The 22,969-nt window shown below is 41.0% G+C and overlaps 3 protein-coding genes across 9 annotated transcripts in view; 1 reads left to right on the top strand and 2 right to left on the bottom strand.

Moving 5' to 3' along the window:
* The window catches only part of dmtf1 (cyclin D binding myb-like transcription factor 1), a 9,999-nt gene extending 9,504 nt beyond the window's left edge, over nt 1-495 (top strand). For both annotated transcript variants that reach the window (XM_080833823.1, XM_080833824.1), the window contains exon 17: nt 1-495. This exon is cut by the window's left edge and continues 186 nt beyond it. The gene's annotated coding sequence lies outside the window, so the exon portion shown is untranslated.
* Nucleotides 496-1,344: 849 nt separating this feature from the next.
* tmem243b (transmembrane protein 243, mitochondrial b) lies at nt 1,345-3,216 on the bottom strand. The gene is made up of 4 exons (XM_080834238.1): nt 3,121-3,216; nt 2,700-2,750; nt 2,376-2,477; nt 1,345-2,099 (listed from the first exon to the last, which is right to left on the bottom strand). The coding sequence occupies exons 1-4, from the start codon at nt 3,196-3,198 to the stop codon at nt 1,956-1,958; spliced, it is 375 nt and encodes a 124-aa protein (XP_080690364.1). The 5' UTR covers nt 3,199-3,216; the 3' UTR covers nt 1,345-1,955.
* Nucleotides 3,217-14,709: 11,493 nt separating this feature from the next.
* Nucleotides 14,710-22,899, bottom strand: prkag3a (protein kinase, AMP-activated, gamma 3a non-catalytic subunit). 6 transcript variants are annotated; one of them, XR_013968572.1, is made up of 13 exons: nt 22,610-22,899; nt 22,321-22,353; nt 22,007-22,113; nt 21,717-21,798; nt 21,544-21,602; nt 21,243-21,303; nt 20,502-20,556; nt 20,142-20,268; nt 19,878-20,043; nt 19,622-19,659; nt 16,677-16,823; nt 16,371-16,547; nt 14,710-15,281 (listed from the first exon to the last, which is right to left on the bottom strand). XR_013968572.1 is itself a non-coding variant. In XM_080834830.1 (13 exons), exons 1-13 carry the CDS (start codon nt 22,625-22,627, stop codon nt 15,265-15,267), a joined length of 1,035 nt encoding a protein of 344 aa, XP_080690956.1. In that variant the 5' UTR covers nt 22,628-22,899; the 3' UTR covers nt 14,710-15,264. The 6 variants fall into 6 exon arrangements, 1 of the variants encoding a protein (XP_080690956.1); XR_013968573.1 differs by having other exon boundaries at nt 22,321-22,357; XR_013968574.1 differs by having other exon boundaries at nt 21,258-21,303; nt 22,007-22,140; nt 22,321-22,357.
* Nucleotides 22,900-22,969: the final 70 nt, after the last annotated feature.

A 22,969-nucleotide genomic window follows, 5' to 3' on the forward strand; every position in this document is an offset into this window, starting at 1 on the left:
AAACATTCAACCACATACTGACACACAAACACAAACCAGATGCCGCATTGCAGTACAGTGGAAGATGCTCTCTTAAACTCCGGTCTCCATGATGCACTGGTTCACCTCACCTTATGAACACATCTTTGCACACAACTCACAGCCTCATCATTGGTTTACACACACACACACACACACACACACACACACACACACACACACACACACAGCACTCCATAGACTGGTCCTCAAGCATAGCAGACCTCACACACATATTGCACACTTGTAGCCACCTAATTCTCACACAAACACAAAGCATTATAATTAGCAGGTTAGTGCTAGGCCAACTGTTTGTTTGTGCGTATAATCTAGCAAATTACTGGTCTGCTACGGTTTACTGTGGATGTACAAAGATGTAGGTAGATTATTTTTTGTAAATATCTTTCATCAGGTATATTTGATTTAAAAGGTTGTGAGTGGAACAGCAGAGACAAAAAGTGAAGCGTTGGCGTTTAAATTTCCAATGGATGTGTGTGTGTGCGTGCGTGTCCAGCTTCTCTCTTTGGCATGAGTGTATGTTTATTTATTAAAGCCCTGCAGTATGTGTGTTGTCATGGTAGTGAGTGACCTCAGTGGCATGACTGATGAAGCAGAACCTTTCTAATCTGGCCATACATTACACCCATTATTCCATACAAGCGGTAGTCATGCGTGGCCATACATCTATTAATACATACGACTGGAGACTACCATGGGGAAATATTAATTGGACATTGATACAAACCATGTAGAGGTAGTCTCTCATGGTTATACTATACATATATATATATATATTAAGATTACTATATGGTGTTCATACTCATTCAATCTAGAACATACACTGTAGACTTAGACAGGACATTTTTTCCACTAAGCCCACACTTGGTGCATTTGCATTTTGGGATCACAGCATCCAGCTCCACAGACTAGCCATTATCCCTATTTCTAGCTGCTGTAGATTGCGGATTGGACGGATTGGTTTTATGGAGTGTGTCAGATTGACAGTGGACTGAAGCAATGTCTTGTCTGAAAGAAGACATGAGACTTCAGAAAGGCCTCCGGTGCTTCATTTGTCTTGTCAAGAGTTGGCAAACCACATCTCATCTGCTGTTGCCGTCAGCTGGGGATATTTTATTTAGCTCAGACATGACAGAAATACCAACAACAAACCCATCTGCCTTTAGGTAATTTTAAGGCACGTTATTAGAATACAGGCAAGCATGGTTAATGCAATAAAAAAACAAATATAATAGTTTCACTCTCTCAGCCTAGATACTGATGAAGCAGTTCAATATAGTCATCTGAGAGACATCCACTGACAATAGGTTTTCACTTTTTTCCATTTATTGCTGAAAAAAGAAAATTACATTTTCAATGCCTGACAAGACAATTATCACCAAGCCTCTTCTAGTCAAGACTGAGTGATGTGGTTGTGGTCAAACAATCAGTGGCATTCTGTGTGAGGCTGTGTTACACCTCCCCACAAGTGCTTTGATTTGGGGAATGTATTTAGCTTCATAAAAAAAAGAGAATTGGCAAACTAATCTCAGTCTGGAATGTACATTTGCATACATTTTCAGTTTTGAATGTATAAAAGGTTTGCTGACATAATGGACATGGCTTTTAAACTGAGTATTGTGGCTGTCAGTTGATCTGGCATCTGTCTACAAGCAGCAGCATCAGTCCCATAGTGCTACAGTTTGTCATTCATTTGCATAATTAGCTAACATACAGTGTGTTCTTATATGTATATAAAAAAAAGTCCTTTTCAGAATGAATGTCAAAAGGCTAACTGGCCTCCTAAACCCCTCATGGAAGCCCTTTTTGTTTTGGCCCCAACTCTAGATCCCATTCTAGAGTCCCAGTTTGGGGAGGGTATTCCGTGGCGGGGGGTTTGGGAACAATCCAAGTGCAGTGGCACTCTGTGGGGGCGAGGTTCATAAGGCAGAGGCGGGCTTGACTCGGCCCACGTCGTGGAAGTAGAGGTTGGCACAGATGCACAGCAGGGCGATGGAGCTCAGCATGTAATAGATCAGCTTACGGAACTTGGGCTCCAGGTCCCCCTGCCGGTACCAGAAGATCTGGAGGAAGGAGGAGGCAAGAAGGATGAGGGGAAAGAGACTCCAACATGAGGTGGGTGATGTGATCGTATAGGGACCCCAATCCTCCAGTACATCAGTTCACTAGTCTTATTTTGATCTAATCATTTCATCTGCTGCAGCAAGCTCATTCCTGGGCCAAGGTGTGACTGCTGTGCAGAGTAGTGTAAGAGCAAGTTGAATTGGTCTATGCTGACAAGCAGCTCATATTCATGAATCAGTGTGTGTGAAAGTGAGGGGTATTGTAAATTTGCTCACCAGCACCATGGCAGCCCCACACAGAAGCAGGACACATACTGCAAAGAAGATGTTTATCGGTTTGGGAGGCAGGGGGACCACAAAGGAGCTGATAACGGTGACCTGTAATCAGAGGTGACCAGGAAATGACAGTGAATGGCATACACACACACTCACACAAATAATCATTGCATAAAGATGTTCCTGCGATTGTGGCCATAAACTCACTAAACCAACATAGATTCTGTCGTGCTGTACACACACAGACTGGCTAAAGCTCACCTAACATACATATTCATGTATAAAAAGGACCAAGAGAAACTGTGCAAACAAATCTGTACTTACCAGCACAAGTAGTGTCGTCAGCAGGCCGACAACCAAATTGATGATTCTGTCCTGGAAGGAAACAAAGAGGGTTGACGGAGTTAGACAACCCATTTGCTCAGTCATGCCCTGTTCAAAGTGCCGAGTCACATCCTGCTGTAGACATCTGCTGGTCTGTGTTATTCAGATGTAATAACCTTTTTGAAACGGTCCTATGAAAGACACGCTCATGTACTCAACCTGCTTCACAGGCCTACAAGATTAAAGGTATAGACATGCATATCATAGTGGCTATTATGTGTATATGTGACTGTAGAGGACACACCAAGACTTGCATGCATATGGAGAAGATACATTGTGCACATTATATGTTCTACAAGGCTCAGTGCCTGTGTGTGTGTGTGTGTGTGTGTGTGTGTGTGTGTGTGTGTGTACTGCCTACCCTGGCGGAGGTCTCTCCGAACAGAGGTCTGTTGTCCATGCCGCTGGTCCCGTAGGTTCGCGTGGTGAAGTCTTCCATGCCTGGCCCCTCCCCTGCCCCCTGGACCCCCTCCACAGGCTCCTCTCTCTGGCTCGTTTCTCAGCAGCTACAGGGCCCCCTACTGAGCGGAGGCCAGCACGGCATGCTAGCAGCTCCCACAGGCGCTCAACAACAGCATACGCTCCAGTGGGGGCTCTCTGGAAACCAAGAGGACAAAAGGACAAATGTGACAGAAGACACAGCTTGTGGGTACACTAGCGTTGATTGAAAAACCAGCACAAGGAATTTAGTCAAAATGCAGCATGTTATCAGAAAATATTGTAAACTACAAATTCTGCCCGTATGTTAACTAGTTAAGAGTTGTGCTCATAAGTGATCTTAGTCTGCCTGCTGACAGCTGCTGGGCATTTGACTCATAAGGCTCACCACCAGTATACTGTGTCAAAGGTACAGTCTGCAATTCTGTAGAAAGGCTGTTGACATTTGAGGTCAACAGCCAATTCAATTTCATCCCTACCACTGTTACATCCTGAACACTGAAGTTTTTTGAGCACAGACACACAGAACCAACAACTAGATAACCATGAGGAGCAATTAGCTGAATTTGATAAAGAGTATTGGATTACAATCACTGATTCTACCTTTAAATGAGACATGTTTTGTGTAACTACATGTTGTAAGCAACCTTAGTACATGACTAGTTTTCAGATTCGGCTTGTGGGTGTACAAAAACATTCAGCCTACTCTATTTTCAAACAGCTTCACAGTGCATGCTTTAAGGCAGAGTAAGACAATGGAGAACTAAACAGATGAGACAGAAGTGCATTCTCAGTAATGGCACCCTCCACAAGACTTTTTTTCAGCTCTGCCTGCCTGCCTCTTCAAACTCTGTATTTTTTTTTGCTTGGCAAAGGCTTTTGAAAAATCACTCTACTTGAAGTTAAGCTACTGTGATAATAAGCACTCTTGGGTTGCCCGTGAAGGTATTTGGTATTCCACTTTAATAATGTCCAAAAATGCTGAGAAGTATTTCCACAGGTTTGTTCAAACTTATGCTAGCTGAAAACTGAAGAGGGAAAGTATTTTTCCCCACACTGGCTATTGTAGCTGAGGAGGCATTTAACAGCAGCTGATATGCTCTTCATTGCTTCCCTCAGCAGATTTTCCTCTCTGTCCAGAACAAAGGGCAGGCAATCACACTTCCTCTTACTCTACTGGTATTTTGAGATCACAAAAAACATTCCTGAATGCCCCTGGTTCTTTCATCACCCTCACATTTCAGTGGGAAGGCCATTCAGAAGCAAGGACTTCATCCTTGCAAGTTTTCAGACAAGGGACATGGGCACATGGCATTTGTTTGCCAGTGATGATCTATGTAGCCTGTATATGGCACGAGTCATCTGACCTAAAGTGCTGAAAATACAATTGCAAGGCAAGTAGTGCTGCACCCAAAATGAGACTTGTATGATAAAGACACAAAAGGGGATTTGGAATCAGTCATGCAAAGGCCCATTGATTTAAAGCTCTAAAAGCAAATCGATTTAAATGACCAGACATAAAATAGCAACTGCTTCAAGCTCCTAAAATGTTGCATTAGAGATGGACGTGATTCTTCTAACGACAGAAATTATTTCAATCGTATTTCAATCAACAGTATTTCACCTGTCAATCCAGGGGTTATCTTCATCTCAAGGTTTCTGCAATATTTGAATAGCGTACATTATCCTTTAGATCAGCATTTCGTCTGAGGAGGAAAAAAATAAAAAATAAGTTAACGTCATTTGACAGCCGCTGGCAGGGCAGATGGCCTTCAGTTCGTTCAGTTTCTCAAGTTCTTGTTTTAGGGAAAACATTCTAACGGTACTGGCTATCTAAATAGCACACCTTAACAAGCTAAGATTACGTTAGCTATAACGTCACACCTGAACATAACATTAGAAAGCTAGCGATAACGCTAGCTATTCATCTAACTAGGCCGTTTTAGTGGTGTAGCAGACAACCGTACATATAATATCAAAGTAGTGCGTCCTCTTTACTAAAGGAAGTATTGCCTGAGGCTTTATAATATGCTGAATGACAAAGAATCACAGTTGACAACACCTTTAAAGTTAACACATAGACAGACCCTCAGCTAGCCAGCTAACTAGCCAGGAAGACTCCTGTACTCTTATGTCTCCACGGTTAGCTAATAGATCACAACCTCACCATTTACTAAAATAAATGTTTTCCTTAGAGTACTTATCACACATACTCTCCAGACTTCGCGGAAATGGATAACTTACATCACACCATGCTGTTGCAAGGGTACTGATAACACAATTTAGCATCACTAACTTCAAACTAACGTTAACTGCGAACCAGCGCTAAGACATGATAGAAAGAATTATCATGAATTTCACTCACCTTAAAACAACAGTGAACTCAGTAAGCGAAACTAACACACATCAATTTGTAAATGTTTGTAAATGTAGTGATTAACGTTGTGCTGTTCCTTAGCCAGATAGATAGTTAGTTAGCTAGCCTATTATGAAGATCTGCATAAACTTACCAAGATTGAAATTGGTCTTCTTATGTCTATGGTGTAGCCAGGGAGCATTAAAGGGGTGGCGTCGTGTGTTAAAGGGAGTACCTTCTGCCTTACAATAATGACGGCCAAAGAATGTCGACCACACATCAGAATAAGAATTGTAAGTAAGTTCAAGCCTACCAGGAATTTGCTTTGGTATAGTGGTGCAGACAATAAACATAAAACATAATAAGTACTACAGAACATAACAAAAACAATATATAAAAGTAAAAAAAAAAAAAAAAATAAGTATTTACAGAATATGAAATATGGAAAGGAGGAGCTATGCAGTCTATGCAGGAATGTGCAAAACAAGAGTGCAATGAGCAAAATAATGCAATGTATGTTAACGTAACACATGAGTCAGATCTTGAGACTTGAAGCATGGGCAGGGGCGGACTGGGGGGAAAAAGTGGCCTGGGAGTTACTGTCAGACCGGCCTACTCAATACACGGCGCGCAGCCCACTCAATGGATCGCACGTATCGACCAGTCAGTGGCCTACTGGGAAAAATACCCATACACTTAACATTATTTTTGATGATTACAAAGAAATTACATCATATATGTTTGTTTTTTAATAACATTTGGATCCACCAATTTGCCTGACACATGGAATAAAAATGATTGTAGCACAATTAGGGCCGGGACTTTAACGCGTTAATAAAGATTGATTAATTACACAAAAATGAACGCGTTAAAAAAATTGACGCATTTTAATTGTATCTATTTTTGCACCGCGGAACGTTTCTCACTGGAAGAGTTCCAGACGGACCGATTATACTGGCGCACCAACTAACGCGCATAAATTCGGTTCAAACAAGTTGAACAAACCACAGTGGAGGTATGTTTATCTCCATTTTCTGGCTCATCGGCCACGCTCAAGGACCAAGCTGCTATTGGTCAATCCGCGATTTCGACTTCCGGGTCCAAAAAATATATGCATTTTCAGCGCTTGCATGTCAAGAAACAAAATTAGTCGATAAAATGGTAAAATTTACGGAGCCCCTAAAGGGACATGAAAAAAAAAAAAAAATTCAGGTGCGCACCTGAAAGTTTTGCGTGCGCGCCAGAAATTTTCAGGTGAGGACACAAAACTTTTCTGGTGCGCACCTGAAACTTTTCAGGTGAGCACGCGAAACTTTCAGGTGCGCACCTGAAACTTCCATAGACACGGGAGCTGAATCTGCGTGCGACTGCCTCGGGCAATATGGCAGAGGAAGATGACTTGTCCACTTTCCTAAAAGGCCGGAATATACCAAATAATGTAATCAACCAATTAAAAGACGATAAGGTAAATATAAATGTGCATTTTAGATATGAATATAGATGTAACAAAGGGCGACTTTAGTTTAGTCATATTGCTTGCCTCCAAACCAGCACGCAGCACTGCCGCGAACTGTGGACATTTTCTGGAGAGAGCTGCCGTTAAGTGACTGTGTTTAATTGTTTGTTAGAGTCCAAGCGTGTTTGGTGTGTATTTCCAACCTTGTGTGCGTTCAGTAACAAGTGAGTAACTGTGTTATGTTTGTGTAGTGTTTTGAAATAATTCAGAAACTTTGTAAGCGTGAGGCACGCGATTCGCGGGGGCTTTTTTACCGCGATTGAAATGATCATGGGTTAATTGTTGACCTGGCCACTTAGAGATGTTAGGGTACATTTCCTTCTGAATGTGAATGTGAAGTAGTGCCTTTATTATCACTGTATATACCTACGTGAAAGGTGTACCGAATTATGCTGTACTCACTTGTCAAATAAACAGTAGTGCTAATATTAATGTGCATTGCATTGATATGCTATGTTCAGCTAAGCTAAGTTCCTATTGTAACATGCTGCAGACATGTGTAGGCTTGTGCTCATGTCCATGTGGTAGCTCCTGCTAATTGTACAGGTGCATCTCAATAAATTAGAATATCATCAAAAAGTTGTTTTATTTCAGTAATTCTATTCAAAAAGTAAAACTCATATATTATGTAGATTCATTTCACACAGACTGATATATTTCAAGTGTTTCTTTCTTTTAATTTTGATGATTATAACTGACAGCTAATGAAAACCCCAAATTCAGTATCTCAGAAAATTTGAATATTACCTAAGACCAATCGAAACACAGAAATGTTGGACTACTGAAAAGTATGAACATGTACAGCATAGGCCTACTTGGTCAGGGCTCCTTTTACATGAATTTGTGCAGCAATGCAGCTTGGCTTGGAGGCGATCAGTCTCTGGCACTGCTGAGGTGTTATGGAAGCCCAAGTTGCACTGATAGTTGCCTTCAGATTGTTTGCATTGTTGAGTCTGGTGTCTCGCATCTTCCTCTTCTTGAGGACAGGCGTCAATCAAGCACAGGGATACCATGGTCCTAAAACCAGGTACTGGCGCCTGTTCAGTAAAAAAAAAAACAGCCCCAACCAAGTATTGAGTGCTGTACATGTTCATACTTTTCAATAGTCCAACATATCTGTTTTTGATTGGTCTTCGGTAATATTCAAATTTTTTGAGATACTGAATTTGAGGTTTTCATTAGCTGTCAGTTATAATCCTCAGAATTAAAATAAATAAACACTTGAAAAATTTCAGTCTGTGTGTAATGAATATATGATATATGAGTTTCACTTTTTGAATCGAATTACTGAAATAAATCAACTTTTTGATGATATTCTAATTTATTAAGATGCTCCTGTATTTAGCACATGGATAATGTTTGCCTATCTTTTCATTCTCTCCTGCAGAATCACACACACACACCTACCACACATATATATCCTCTGACACAAATCCACACACACACACACACACACACACACACACACACACACACACATTATCACACTCTCACACAGGGAATATACTCTTTATTGATGTTACCCATCTGCTTGGAATAAATCTCCTAAAAAAAACATCTTTGGTGTGAGCATTCTGACCAATGCCCCTAGACGGCCACATCCCTTTATATTGAACTCAAGTTTACTAGTTAATGTTCACCAGAACAATATAAATACATGTATTGTAGGCTACAGCATTCCTAGTTCTCTCTACCTTGTTTGCTATTTCAAACGTTTTTAATGCTTGCCTGTCTTTTTACAGATCGATATCAACGTCATCGGTGTTATGACAGACGATGAATTGGGACAATATTTTACAAGATATGGGGACCGACTTGCAATAAAAGCATTTTGCAGTCAGAAAGCTGTAACAAAGCAAAACCGAGCAGGAACAGAGACAGTGAGGTCTGCTCTCGTGCGAAACCTGAGACACAGGTTAGAGGAAGGACGGAAAAGCTCTGCTGGCAAAATCAGCACCGAACGCGGTGCTGGCAATACATTTGCCGTCAAAGTCACCCGGCGGGTTGAGATTGGATGGCTCAACTTTGAGAGTGGCACTTACCACCAAATCCGGACCAGAAATGGAGGTGGAACACGGCATCTATCTGTCCAAAAGTCCATAACTATGGGTGACCTGCTGCAGACAGGCAAAGACCTTTTTTTCCCAAATGGTCATTCGTCCAAAGGACCGGTGGAAGACTTTGACTTTGACATTCGTGATTATAGTCACGTCATAGTATCCCCTGAAGTAACAGTGGGCGAGCTATACGACCAGACTAAATTAAGAATGTTACGGGTTTACGCAAGCTCCAAGGCGAAAGATGTAACACTCATCTCGGACGAGTCATCGGACTCCGAGCCCACTGAGAGGCCAAACAAGGTCATTTTTTATTTGTCTTTCAATTTTTGTTTTGACACATTTGTGATAGGCCTATCATTTGGAGATTGTGGACTAGCATGCAGGTCTAAATTGATCCATAAAGTCTGTCTTTAAATAATTTAACTGTAAATCTGGAAACTGCACCAACTGACCTGTATAGATGTAGGGAGAACTGAATATTAATAAATAAATAATTAATATCATCAAATCCTGGCCGATCTTGTTAATGAAGCTATGTCAGTCAGCACCGTGAATGCATTAAGGCACACATCAGCATGTTTCTCAGTTTGGAGGCATGTATCAGCTGCCCTGTGATGCTGCAGCTGCTCCAGCTGTGGACTGCAAACAGAATAAATAGGATGAAGTTACTGAAGGGGCAGTTGAAATAGCACAACGTATTCAATGGGAAGCATCAAGCCCACTGTTTCAAAATGAAACCATTCATTTATTAAAATATCATGAGGTATCAAAACCAAAAGATCATAACAGAACATGGACATGTCTAAAATGCTCTCTGGTCATTTTGTGGAGCAGTAGTACTCTCCTAATTTCCTCATATACCAAAAAGCTGCAAAAATAAGGTCATAATTATATGATTGTTTGTTTGTTTTTCATATCTACAGCGAACCAAACCAGTCATTGAATCAAGACCAAGACCTGCAACTCCTGAGATGAGTGACACAGAGTTGCTGTATCAACTATCTTCTGATGATCCTGACAGTCATACTCAGCAATCAACAAGCAGACATGGATCTGAAGCTGAGTATTTGATCCCTATTTCAAATCAAGACACAGACCAGATGTTAAGTGATGAGTTGGATTCCCCTCTTGCCTTTGCCATCGAAGCGTCTCTTGAGGACACTGAAGTACATTTTGGACCCAATTTTGGTGATGATTATGCTGATCAAGACTCCACCCTTCCCTGGAATCCAGATGACTTGGACCCTCAGCAGGTATATTAAAGGTCTAAGTTATAGTGCAGCAAAACATTTCTGCAATTACTGATTCTTTTTTTTCCTCAGTTATTCTGTCTACAAACGTACAAAAACATATTTTATCATCCAAAACTCTTTGAGAAAGTTTTCATCCAAACATTAAAAAACACGGATAGTCCATGCCATGTCATATAAAACAGAAAAGCAACAAATCTAGAACCACAACATAATCAGCATTTTGCATGCTAATTCATATATTGATTGTCAAAGGTGTTGAGTCATGTTCTGCTCACAAATGGATTAATCAATCTATAATCACACCTGATTTCTTTCTTTCTTTCTTTCTTCTTATATTGCAGCACTCTACATTGAATGATGGGCCTGTATCATCAAGCAGTCTTCCAGCATCACAATACCCATCTGAAAAAGAACTACTTGTGAAATTGAGACGGGTAAACATAGTTGATGATGTCCTTGATGTCTTTATGGATCCAAAGGTACTCACTGCTCATTTAAAAATGGAATTCACAAATGAGAAAGCTGTGGACAGTGATGGGGTATCAAGAGAGGCATATTCCGCATTCTGGGAAAATTTCTTGGAACAGTGTGAGGGGGAAGATGAACGAGTACCCAGACTACAACCAAACTATTCTGAGAAGAAATGGGAAGCTCTTGGAAGAGTGTGGTTGAAAGGATACCTGGACCACAAAATCATACCAGTCAGACTGTCACCCGCTTTTGTTCTTGCCTGTTGTCAAGGACTTACTTCAGTGGATGACGAGCTGTTGATTTTGTCATTTGGCAGATTTCTTTCAGAGAACGAGCGTGCATCACTTGAAAAAGCACTGCAGGGCAACATTGATGAAACTGTTGAGGAGGACTTACTTGACGTTTTCTCAAGAATGGGCTCACACTGCATGCCCTCTAAAGACAGCTTACGGGCAGCCATTTTGACAATGGCCCACAAAGCTCTTCTTCAAGAGCCGAAGTTCATAATTGACTGTTTCCACAACATTATTCACAGTTATGTGCCAACACTCATAACCAAAGGCAGCATAATGGGGCTTTATGAATCGAAGAGGCCAACTAACAAAAAAGTGGTCCAGATGATACAGCCATCACCTGAAAGCCTGCTGCGGTACGTGAGAAACATTGACCAAAGAAAGCTGGAGATCTTCTTGCGCTTCTGCACAGGATCCACTGTGCTTTGCAAAGACACAATTGAAGTAACTTTTAATAGATTGTGTGGATTAAGTCGCAGACCTGTAGCACACACATGTGGAGCAGTTCTTGAGTTACCGTGCACCTACAGCTCATACCCTGAGTTTCGTAAGGAGTTTGACAATGTCCTGTCTGGTGACTGCTTTACAATGGATATTGTATAGTGAATGTAAGGGACTTACACATGTCCCTCTTCTTCTGAGGTTGATCTACATTTAAAACATTGTATTGTTCATTCATATCTTAACCCAAAAAACATTGTGCTTCATTAACACATAACAGAGACAAACAGTTTTGACATTTTTGGTTTTGTTGCTTTACTGTTAAGACTTTGAAAATGAAGCTTAAGTCCAAACGACAGTTTAAATTCAATAATTTTGATGAGTCAGAAAGGCCTGCCCTCATACTTTATGTTAACATCCCTTTTTCAGCGTATATAATGTAGGGACCTTAAATGTCCCTCTTCTTCTGAGGTTGTTGTACCATTTGTCTGAAGCAAGCTGTTTATACAGATCTACAGTTGAAACATTTTATTGTTCATTCAAATCTTAACTTTTCAGGCATATACAATGTTGATATTGTTAACATGTTCATGTTTTGTGCATTTGTTTATCTTATGCAATTGTTTATTTCAAAAAGGATGACACAGTAACATTTTAAATGGCTACTTATGGCTGGTGCCTCATACAGACAGTCACTGTTAACAGAATAATGTTCAAAAAAGAGTATGTTTCTCTTTCATGTCTGTGCTTTGTTAGATCATTGTAATGGTCAGTGAATAAAGCATCAGATCACTTTAGTTACATGGCTACAAATGTGTTTCATTTCACATTAGAGAGCAGATCTTATCTCATTCCTCAAATGCAGGTACAAATCCACTGCTTGATATGCATCAGTTGGAAGATGAAGCTGTGACTCCACCATCAGAATGTTGCAGAGGTCATAGATATCTGTGTCACATGGCACAGCTGGTCGAAATGTGCAGTTACTGTGACACAACTGTACATCAGCTCTGTCCACTGGGGAAATGCAGTCATCACCTGAGTAGAGTTCTGGAAACATATACATAATTCGGGGTCGACCACTGGGTACCCTGTCATTCTTTGAAGGTCTGATGACATGTGAATCCCACACATGGATGGTCTCATCTAATTCGTCCTGGAAAAAATTGTAGATATATTAGAAAGTAGAAAATAACACGCAGTTTGTTGTTCTCGTGTCGGACAGATGACTTGAAATAAAAAAGTGTTTTTATGAAGTTACAAAAAATGTATAATAAATAAACAAAATGTCGAAGAGCAGAGATTTTGCCATGTCAGCACCGTGGACAGCTCTGGACCTGACGTCTGGTGAAAAGGACCAGCAGACCGGTGCGCTTCCATGAACAAAAAGTTAAAGCCATTTTCGCTTCTATTATGAATGATTATTGTAGGACACCACATGGATGACAGTAATTAAGACTAGTGGACACAAAGAGACATGAGTCCTTTACAGTATTCACACCAATTCAGTGTCTGCTACTTGGAGAATGTTTAAAAAGAATGTGGGCCACCATTGAAGATTAAGGTTTACCAACATTATGATCTTACCTGATACATAGGGTTACATGACTGTATGATGGTTGTTTATGCCTGATGTGTTTTCATGTGATTGTGTTAACATTCTTGTGCATATTGTTCTCCTCTTTTTTATATAGTGTGCATTGTAACGTGTATAATGATCTAGATATTTATTATTATTTCTTTAATACTATTTATTTACCTACACTTTTTCATGTCACATGGTAAATCAGGTGACCCATCATGTGGGTATAATTAGAGGTTGTACTTTCCCCTATCTCAAGTCTAAAGAAGGGTCTTCGACCTGAAACGTTATTCGCTGATATAAAACATTATTGCTCTGGAGCTGTGGCTGGTGTGCAGACTTTTCCTTTTTCTCATGTTTTCACTCTTTAGTCTGGAGACATTGCGAATTTGGGATGTGCGTGCTTTTTGTTGTTTCTTACCTGAATGATACCCATGAAGCTGAACTGAATAAGACTTCTGTCCAAATATGTACCACCGAACAAACCACGGTCCTTCAGGTCAGTAAAGAGAGCGATGAAGAATTCCATTGATTCCCTTCTGAGGAAGCCCCACCAACTCTCTATGCGCTGATTAGCTGTGCTTGCCCCTTCGATGTAGCTGTCAATGCCAGAGGTGTCGTGAATGTTGCGTCGGAGAAAACGTTGAAAGTCTCTGACTTTAACATTCTCTGTTCCACGGTCACCTCTTACAATCCTTGGACAGCCACCGAATTTCTGTACTGCCGCCATGTAGTAGCCTCCAATGATTTTTGGGTCACTACTAGTAGAGAATGCATTCATCCAGATAATCTTTCGAGAAAAGCCATCAATACAGCCGTTAATACAGATACCGAATGGTTTCAGTTTATCATAGGAGTCGAAGTGCCAAATATAATTGGGCCCTTTTGCAAAATAGTTACGGCGATGGAGCCGTCTTCTTCTTCTAAGTTCCACACCCCTTGGGTCAAGTTCTTTTAGAATAAAACGAACCTCTTCTTTCTTGACGCGTAATCCACTCTCCTTGCATTTTGTGTACATCCACCTATACCCACAGAGCTGGCCAGATGTTTGCAGCCATTCTTCAATGAAACTGACAACACGATCCAAAGCAGTGTATCCCCTGCGCCGAAACAGACTACATGACCTCAAAATTCTTTTTAAGTGTCTTTCAGACACAACATAACCATGACGAGTTGCAAGCAAAGTAGCTATGTCTTTATAATGCAATCCCAGGTCAAAATACAAACGAGTTAACTCCTGTACTGACATTTTCATATGGGAATGCACACAAGAAAACGTTCTGGTGCGCACCTGAAATTTTCAGGTGCGCACCAGAAAACTTTTAGGTGCGCACCTAAAAGTTTTGCGTGCTCACCTGAAAGTTTCAGGTGCGAACGCGAAACTTTCAGGTGCGCACCCGAACCTTTTTTTTTTTTCTCTCTCTCTCATGTCCCTTTAGGGGCTCCGTAGCTGCCAAACATTCCTCACAGGGATTCAGTAACACCGAGTAGGCTATACAATGTGTTTCATTCTGCAAATAGGAAACAGGCTGACGAAATCTTTTAGAAAAATATTTATTATAAAAACATGTTGCTGCACATCAATATCGCATACGACACAGGGTAATCATGAAATCAATTTGATCAACTGTAGCCTACAGCCAGTGACAAGCACATGTACATGATTGTTTATAGTGATCAGCTCTGAAATTATTTGAGGGTAATTATCTTGTCTTATTATACAGCCCCTCAGAATGTTGCAAAAACTTTTATCGTTTTAACAAGTTACCGTATTAAAGGCGGATAATCTGCAGTCCGCCGGTCAGTACAAGAAAATAAATCCCTTCAGGACGAAAAAAGACCTAGGGACCTCCTGTTCGCCGTGTCTGGCTTTATTTTCCTATACAGACCGGCAGAATATACATTATCCCTTACTTGTCTTTTGGGTCTTGACAGATTAATGCTTTTGTTAGTTTTTTTTTTTTTTCAGTATTAAGGAAAGAAGGTGAACAAACAAAAGCACACAAAAACACTTAATCGATTTCTTGGAATTATCTTGAGAGCACATCACATTTTCTTCCTTCAATCATGAATCAGGTCAAAAGGTTGACTTGTCTTACTTGCAGGTAATCTCTAAAATATGAAACAGAACACCAATGAATAAATGAATGAGTACCTTCAATTTACAGAGCCATGACATTAAGGTAATTTGACAATGAATGCATATTTCAGATATTAAAGTATTTTGATAGCGATTACATGCTACAAGGCAAGCCTGAGGAGACTTCCCTACCATTTCTAGTAATGCGACAACCTTTACAGGAAAGTTCCGCTTCAGAAAATGGGTAAACAAACAAGGGTTGGATGACAGTTGAGAAAAGCAACATGGCCAAAGTGTTTACTTTTTCTTCACTGGGGGAAAATGGCTGTAGGAGACTTGGCAGACGTTGTAGGTCAGTGAGGCTTATAATACATCTAATTCTGCTGTGTGAGGGGATTTTGCTGTTTGAGTTTCCATCATTCGTGCAACATAAGGATGTCTTTATTCTTGCACCTGGACCAACCAGTTGAGAAAAAAATGAATTCATTGCCAGTCAAAACCTGGGAAAAGCCAGGAATGCACCTTGTAATGTTTAGCAATGATGATGTTCAATATACTGTATTGTTTGTTGTATTGATTCACAAACCTGTTCACTACTCTTAGACTATAGTCTTTATAATCTCCAATTCATTACAGTTTTATAAAAAGGTTAACTTTCATTGAACTGCCAACAGACCTACAACTAGTTGCATACAAAAACAAACAGTGATCTCCAATAGGAAATGTTCAGAAAAACAGAGAGGGAAAAGGACACCAGTGATTTACACGTGCCACAGACTGGGAACAAGCTCAAGGGGGATAAGCAAAAACAGACAGGCTGAGAAACAGCTTCTATCCAAGAGCCATCATAGCACTTAACAATGCACAAAACTAACCTGTATTTGTCTCTTTGATGTGTAATATGTCTTTTTTTTGTTAAACTTGTTTTTACTTAAGCTGAGTATTCATAGTGTAAATTTGTATAGTTATATTGTATATATTTGTATTGTTTTTGTTTTTTATTTTTCAATAGCACTGAAGTCTGAGAGCTGCCACCTCAATTTCGTTGCACTTGTGCAATGACAAATAAATATATTCTATTCTATTCTAAGAAGAAGGGACTTTGGGGTAGGGGAGCCTACCTGCGACAGGGGAGGGGCAGTTAGGTGGAGGTTGCAGGACGGACAATTTCCAACCAGAGGTTACGAGAAAAGAGCATCAATACCTGCCGGGGTTAAGACCATGGCCTGAAGCAGGTCAGAGAGAGAGATTATGCCCTTCACCACATCCTCTCTGTCCACCAGCACCAAGCGATGCACCTGCACAGAAAGAGAGTTACAGGCCTAAAGAGACAACATCAAGTGTGTTCAACTTCACAAACATCCAATGTGTTGAACTTTTCACTGAGTGAACTATAATAAAAGTTGGGTTGTTCTGGCATGGCCAACCTCTGCTTTGACGATTCTATCAATGACAGTCTCAAGGGTCTCTTGGCCGTGGCATTTGATGACGCCCTCAGTAAAACACGTTCGCCTCTGCACAGCCTCCCGCATGGTCATGTTGAGGTTGTTGTAGGACTTCTGTGCGGCAAGATTCTATACAAGTGCAACACGGTGAATGCAGAGAGAGAGAGAGAGAGAGAGAGAGAGCAATACACAAACACATATAGAAAACTGTCCATTGCTACAACAGCTTTCATTAAAAGTAACACTGCAAGATACCTAAAGGTAGATATTGTGAAATGTATTTAACTGCATGAATATGAAAACATTATCTTTCATTCATTCATTTTGAGTATGAGCCTAGATACAACCCACACAGAATAGCTTTTCTGACAAATTCTCTAAGGATGGGGGTTTCTGAACACTGACAAATATATTCCCTGTACTTTATACAATATTCTAAACCTGATTGTTCAAATCCTTGATTGTGATTGGCTAAAAGCCGTTGTAAAATCCAGCATTACCTTACAATTTGACCTGATTACATTCCATATTACTGCGCAGCGAATGGCAAGGCATTCATATAGCGCATTTCATACCCAGTGTTCCATCTGGCTGTTGCGTTGCTTCAAGGGTTGCGTGGCAACGATTTATTTAGGAACTATACTTTTTAGTGGCGGAAGAATGACGGTTTATCATTAAACTATTGTTTCTTAAATTGAATTGTCTTTATTTATGAAACCATATCAAATATGTGTAGTAACAGGTTTAGAAAAGCAATAAGCCCCGCGAGTCCGTGCTTTGCGCTGATTTTAGAACAGGTAAGGGCAGGCCCGGGGTGGGTAATCGGGAGAATCGGGAGAATTCCCGATGGGCCGCTTCACTTCTGGGCCGGTCGAGAATTTAATTTGTAATTATTATTATTATTATTTAGGCTATTTATTTTTGTCACGTTAGTCCATCTTCTCTTAAAGTAGGCTACACACGTTGTGCATTATGACACAGCAGCCTCTGCATGGGTTTTACCATGCGAGGAAGTTCTCCCCTCCCGAATACAGTTGGTTGGGTCCATAGCACGTCTTTTCCAAAAAAGTTTTCTCAGATAGGCTGGGCCGGCCCTACCGCAACGATACGAGGCAGGGAGGATGGATGGGAGGTAAAGGCCAGGAGGGGCTGAAAAAAAGAAAGTCTTTGGAGGAGGATGCTGCCAAATGCTGCCCTTACCGATTTATTTCCAAGAGGACAAACACAAGTGGCAACTGGTAAAGAGAGACATAGGCCTAATGATAAGCAACGTAACTATACGTTGTAGCGTTGGTTAATATCGTTGCAGCAGCATTGTCAACCTATTCGCAAGCAAAATATTAAATTAGCCTTTTTAGACCCAATATATGGCGATCCATAGATTCGCAAATATTATGCAAAAACTCAAACTTGATCTGTGTATGCAGTAAAATGACTCCTGCTAAAAATGATGAGCCCGAAATTTGCAATGAGGAGGCCATGATTACACGTACAGGTAGAGAGGATAACAGAGTAAACCATATGAATTCGATAACAGAGTAAACCATATGAATTCAAGGTATTTAATGTAAGAAAGAGCAGTATATGACAGTACTTGATGAAAGAAAAGAATGCCAGGGGAGATTTTAGATGATGAACCAGTAGCCTCATCTGATGCTGCCTTTGAGGTGAATGTCCATAATGTTGTTCTGGACACTGTGGCAGGTAGCATGGATAGGAGGATTTCAGAAAAAACTAAAAACTTTCCTGAAATAAAGATAAATGGGCTCCCTAACTCAGCACTCCAGGAAATCAGCAAATGTCTGCTTACGTTAGATGACAGAGCTACTGTTAGCACATTACAAACTGAGCTGTCTAGCTTGGCATACCATTGGGAGAGACTGAAAAGGTCCTTTCTTGAAGGTTATACTATCAGGGCATGTAGTGAGGTGGCACAGGAAAGTCAGGAGGATAGTGGCGGACTACCATATATGGAAGAATCAGAGATGGAGCTTGAAAGCAGGACCTGTTCCTCCTGCAAAACTGTGCATTTGTGTCCACGTAATACTCTCACAGTACAACATCCTCACAGATGCTTATCATGTCATTGGGTTAGCTTTGGACAAAGTTTCTGTTGACTTTGTCCATCACACAGATTTCAAGTGAGAGAAGCTTCTCAACCTTAACATTTGTGAAGAATAGGCTACGAAGCTCATTGAGTCCGGACAACTTGGAGGCTTTCATGTTAATGTGCACAGAGAAGGAAATCCTCATGTCTATAAGCAACGACACAGTTATACAGTAGATAAAGTGGCTGAAACCAGTGCATTGCACAGGTGGTTACTGATGCTGTAGTGTAGATGCTGTTGGTGCTATTCACAATGTAACTATACTGTACTGTGAGTTGAACTGTAAACATTAGTTCAATATGCCTCCTTGTTGAAGAGTTGGATATGTTTCAAATGCTTTATTCATTTATTTCTGCTTTCTGCTAATTTATCAACCTATCCTTGTGGAATTGTGAAATATTTTTCATTAACTTCTTAGCTTGAATGGATTATTATTTAACCTTTACATTATTTGTTGAACCATGGTATTAATAAAAAGAAACTACAGGATAGTAAGAGCTGAACTGTGGCTTCATTTATCCAATTTCCACTACCATGGAAAAAGTGGGTCGGTCTTGGGCCTGAAATTCCCGGGCTGAAAAGTGACCCCACTCCGGCCCTGGGTAAGGGGGTTTAACGGCACTCCGCTTCGCGTCGTGCCTAACAACTCCCTTACCTGTTCTAAAATCAGCGCAAAGCACGGCCTCTTGGGGCTTATTGCTTAAATAAAGCACCACCTTGTGGATATGCTTAATTTTTGCATAATGAATAAGCTGATTTTGATTATGCTTACAAATCCAACTGATGAAACACAAAAGTCCCCTATTCTATTTTACTTACAATCACGTCGAATCTGGAGTACAGAGCCACAACCTTTCCTGAACAGAGACAAACATTACATTCGTAAATCAAACACCTTCTTCAACAACTGTGTGAGTTTCCTAAACTTCATCCAAAACGTATGCTTATAAATGTATGTTATATGTAACTTGGCGCAAACCACTCCCCAGTTCTTCTATACTGAACAGAAATAACTCTGGACATCTGCCAGGTAATATGTTCAGAAGGCCAGATAAAAGGTCAGGCTTTAGCATACCTTTGCTGTCAACGACTGGTAGAGCAGACACCCTCCGCTCCACAAACACAGATAAGGCATCATATAGTGTGGCAGTGTCTTGCACGGTGGCAATGTCTTTGAAAGTCCCAATGCCAACCTCCTCTATGGTTTTCTGCAAGAACTGAGGCTTTGGTATCATAGCTCCCTATGTGACAGGAAAAATAAAATGCCTCCAACATCAAATCAGAAAAAAAAGCATTGTAACTGTAATTCGGTCCAAGAAATGTTAAATACAGTTCTTACAAATATGTGAAGGAACTTGAGGATGCGCTTGTGGGTCAGAATGTGTAGCACACTTCCTGACTTTGGGTCAATGACTGGTAGTCTGTGGATTTTGTGCTTCAGAAGGGAGTAGATGGCATCAAAGAGACTACAGGGAGAGGAGGTGAGACTGGCAATCACTTTCATTGTCTGCCAACCACAACCCAGTTAACAACAGACCACAGGCTAGAGTCATTGTCATCTCAGCTATCTGACCTCCAATACTACACAGAAAGACAGTCAATCAACATAGCATTTTATGCTACTCATTGCCAAAGATAAAGACAAGTCACTCTATGGAGTCCTGCTATTAAGAGGCCATGCCACTGAGCTGGACCGTACCTGGCATCAGGGGTGATACTGATGAGACAGCGGTTACAGCCCTGAAGAAAAACATCTGATGAGGAGACAAACGAGACAATTACACAGTGAGACACTAGGGGCATGGTTGGCATGGGATTCCCCAAAGTTACTCTGAACATAAAATATCCATTGACTGATGAGATGCCGTACTGAAACGTGCAAGGGGGTGTGCCAGTTTATCTCTCTTTTATTGTGTCTAATGTTGGGGTGCATTACTGTTATCATTTCCTTCGTGTCTTATGCCTAAGTCATGTGTGTGTATAAAACGTACTGTACCTTTTGTATCTTGTTCTGAGTGTGTTCTTTGGCACTCCAGTGGTCATGCAGAGTATGGGGCACAGGAGTTGCGCTAATAAAGCGGCATTTCCTGAGGTCGTGCCATGTATGGGGCACGGGACTTGCCTTTAAACCTGAGACCTTTGAGTCCGCTTCCATCCTCCTGGGCTAGCTCGCCACAGTACTTAGCATGGGAAAATTCCCCACTGTGGCTTTGACACATTATACTTAATGCATTAAGCAAGCAAATTAAATATGGTGTAACACAATGTGAGGAAGCAAAAAACAAAAGCTCTTCGTCTCCAAAGGTAAATGGTTGTTTGGTGTAACACATGACTCGCTAATGCGTTCTAAAAATAGGCCGTTCCCGCCATTCACAGTGACACAACACAATAAATCCAAAACATGGGTGAGAACAGATGTTAGTATCTCCGGGTCATTTACTTTGAGATGAATCACCTCTCCAAGTCTCAATTTTGTGTTCCTCCAGCTCATAGATCTGAACCTACAAGAGACAGCAACCAACATTACCACATTTGTTGTGTCTGTCCACAATGCATTATGCAACCTTTTTCTCTTAGTTCCTTAACCACCTATTGTTTTCCACTGATACAAAACACTGTGTTGGACATTTTCAACTTAGTCTCAAATTCAAAAGCAAAATGCCAGGTTTTCCTGTTTGCAATGGTTTCAAATGTCACTGCACACCACTTCGGCCACATGCATGGTAGAACGAGGCGCATACCATCGGAGATGTGTAGTAGCGATGAAGAATATTGATAAAATCTGTGATGGTGAGCATGCCTGTCAAGAATGAGAGAAAGAAAGAAATGAGAGTTCATAGATACACAGATATGGACACAACTCTGCCATTAAAACATGTTTGTCCACTGGCACATAAAGAGACATTTAGCCTACCCACAAATCTTTGCAACTTGTTGTCCCAAAGCGGAGCGGCCCTTAAGCCATTTTCCACCAGAGCAAAGAAGGCCTTCTTCACCTGCGAACAAAAATATCAACAATACATCACATTTTTATGGGCCTGCACTACAGAGTTATCACACTATTTAATCTAAGATACTGCAGGAGATGTGTCTAGGCGATGTTTTCGTGTATAGTATGTCTTAACTGTATGAAAATATTATAAACATTGTATTTGCTTAGCGACTTAAGGGGGTGGTAAGAGGTCTGAACCATGCAATGCTCACCTGTAGCGTGGTGTCAAATATGACCAGTTTACAACTTGTTGGCATGGCATCATAACAACAGTGCTTCTTCATGAAGTTCATGTACACCTCTGCATCAGGATCAGTGGCTGAGCAGAATGTCAGAAGATGGGGTGCTACATTTGCGTAACATGGAGTAGCCTACTTGTGGCAAATACTGGTGATATCCAAACCAAGCGTTTAGAGTTCAGAGAGCAATAACCTCTAACCAATGAAATGGTTTAGCCAGTGTCCTACTTACAATTTCTTGATGAACATATGTTATGAAATTACAATGTTATGTGTGAAATGGCTACCTGTGTCGGTCTTGGGGAGTTCATCTTGAGATGCTACCTGTCCAAGAGACAATATCATTAGGCCAGCAACCTGTCATCTAATCCCATGTCAGATACACGTATTAACGAACTCGTGCATGTATCAGTGGGAACTAGTCTACCCCTTGAGAGCAAACTAGTAAAGGGCAACGTTAACTTTTAGGAGCAGTAAGGGTACTGTGACATTTGACACGGCCCCAGTACTTACACCAATAGCGTGACTACTTCACATAGCCAAATCTATCAGGCACATTTCACACCAGTGTCTTACCTGCTTGGTAATTTCCATGCTGGGAATGTGTCCCGTGGAAACACCGTGCCCCTGTCGATGTAGCCGAGCCTAGACTATGACCATGTCCGTTACTCGAATCCTACAGAGTGGCAGGTCTAAATTAGGGGCGAGACTCAAAGGGTGGAATGCAGCTAGCTACGAGCCCAACGCAGTGCGTAGGAAGTCAGTGACTTGTGGTACCGCACAAGACGTTGCAGGGTTAAAAGACATGTGGTATTCCAAGTCAAACACGATGTTAAAAACAGCCGTAAAGTTGTCCGCTTTACGTATGTCAGAGCGCTCGGGTGTCGGAACTTCAACGCGCAGGTTGAACTATATTAGGCAACTGTGCTATGAGAA

Source organism: Sprattus sprattus, assembly GCF_963457725.1.
Source record: "Sprattus sprattus genome assembly, chromosome: 3".
Lineage (NCBI taxonomy): Eukaryota > Metazoa > Chordata > Actinopteri > Clupeiformes > Clupeidae > Sprattus > Sprattus sprattus.

Bases quoted from the DNA above. Each gene is read 5' to 3' on its own strand.
- prkag3a (XM_080834830.1), bottom strand. The intron at 22,141-22,320 runs GTAGCCATTTCA...ACGCAAATGTAG, and splicing joins ACTCCCCAAGACCGACACAG to CACCCCATCTTCTGACATTC. The intron at 19,660-19,877 runs GTATGCTAAAGC...GTCTCTGTTCAG, and splicing joins ACCAGTCGTTGACAGCAAAG to GAAAGGTTGTGGCTCTGTAC.
- tmem243b (XM_080834238.1), bottom strand. From the start codon at position 3,198: ATGGAAGACTTCACCACGCGAACCTACGGGACCAGCGGCATGGACAAC. The intron at 2,751-3,120 runs GTAGGCAGTACA...GTTTCCTTCCAG, and splicing joins TCGGAGAGACCTCCGCCAGG to GACAGAATCATCAATTTGGT. The intron at 2,100-2,375 runs GTGAGCAAATTT...TCCTTCCTCCAG, and splicing joins GTGGGGCTGCCATGGTGCTG to ATCTTCTGGTACCGGCAGGG.